Source organism: Phaethon lepturus, unplaced genomic scaffold (genome assembly GCF_000687285.1).
Source record: "Phaethon lepturus isolate BGI_N335 unplaced genomic scaffold, ASM68728v1 scaffold30826, whole genome shotgun sequence".
NCBI lineage: Eukaryota > Metazoa > Chordata > Aves > Phaethontiformes > Phaethontidae > Phaethon > Phaethon lepturus.
The window spans coordinates 356-1,581 of NW_010548812.1; the positions used below are offsets into that span (position 1 = coordinate 356).

The 1,226-nt window shown below is 57.9% G+C and overlaps 1 protein-coding gene across 1 annotated transcript in view; it reads left to right on the forward strand.

Moving 5' to 3' along the window:
- LOC104623107 (high affinity immunoglobulin alpha and immunoglobulin mu Fc receptor-like) overlaps nucleotides 1-953 on the forward strand; it is a gene marked incomplete at its 5' end in the record, with an annotated part of 1,250 nt that extends 297 nt beyond the window's left edge. Inside the window, one exon of the mRNA XM_010290087.1 lies at nucleotides 460-953. Within this exon, the coding sequence (XP_010288389.1) occupies nucleotides 460-953 (494 nt within the window). The remainder of the gene's footprint in view (nucleotides 1-459) is intronic.
- Between the last annotated feature and the right edge of the window lie 273 nt (nucleotides 954-1,226).

A 1,226-nucleotide genomic window follows, 5' to 3' on the forward strand; every position in this document is an offset into this window, starting at 1 on the left:
CAGCCCTCCGTGGCTCGGCGCGCCAGCCGGCCGCTGGTGCCTGTGCCATGCAGCTGCAGGGAGAAGGTGGTTGCCAGATCAGGCAGTTTGCAAACGCCAAAGGTTATTCATAGATGTTTGCTGTTAAATGCTGCCCTTGACATTTAACTCCAGGCAGGACTGTCAGGGCTGAGGGGGGCTTTAAGGCATCCCCTAAGGGGCATCGAGGGTTTCCCCATTTGTGCCATGGCATGGGGTAGTGGCTCCGCGCCACCAGTTATCCTCGAGCGGGTAACGTGGCACTCAAGGAAGGTAACACACCGCGTCCAAAATAAACTCTGACCTTCCTGAGCCAGATGTCCCACTGGTGCCACTCATAACCATGCCCCTGACTCGAAGGAGCTCTGCTGGCTGTCGCCAGGCAAGGATCTGGCTGTCTCTGAGTAACCAACGACTTCTGCTTCTTTCTTTCCCCAAAAGAGCCAGTTTCAAGCACCTTGTATGGATCCAGGTTTTTGAGAGGCGAGGTTGGAGGATCGGTCACCCATCAGTGCTTCTACTCAATCACGCCAGCCAACAAACACGACCGAAAATACTGGTGCAAAATAGCAGGAAGCGGAGTTTGCTACACCATCGTTTCTACAACCGGCTACACCTCGAAAAGCCACGCGGGGCGAGTGTCTCTCGAGGACATCCCCCAGAACGGCACCTTCACGGTGACGATGACAGAGCTGAAGCGGAGCGACGCGGGGACCTACCGATGCGGCATCGGCACCACCAACAGGGACCTGTACGTCAGCCTGAACTTGACGGTTTTGGCAGGTAGGACGCTGGCCGGGGAGAGGGGAGGGTCCGCTGCGCCGGCAGCCCGACTCGCAGGGAGCCGTTTGGGGCCGTACGCCGGAGCATCAGCTCACGCCGCCTGCTCCCTGCACACAGCAGGCGTATCGACTTTTTCTGTCCTCTGCTATTAACCAGATATTTTAATGGTGGGGTATAAAAGTACCCTGATTTGACCAAATCAGCTGTTCGTAAATGTGAAAGGAAACTCTCTGCTGCCTGCTGCGCTCTCTCCCTACAGACGCCGCTGCCTTGGGGCCGATCAAGCTCGTCCGGGGGGAGCTCCACGGCTCCGTCACAGTCCTGTGCCCAACCGGGGACACCCAAGGCGGTGGGAAGAGGTTCTGGTGCAAACTGGGGCGAGCCGGCTGCGCTCTCATAGACGACACCGATGGCTACGTGGGAAA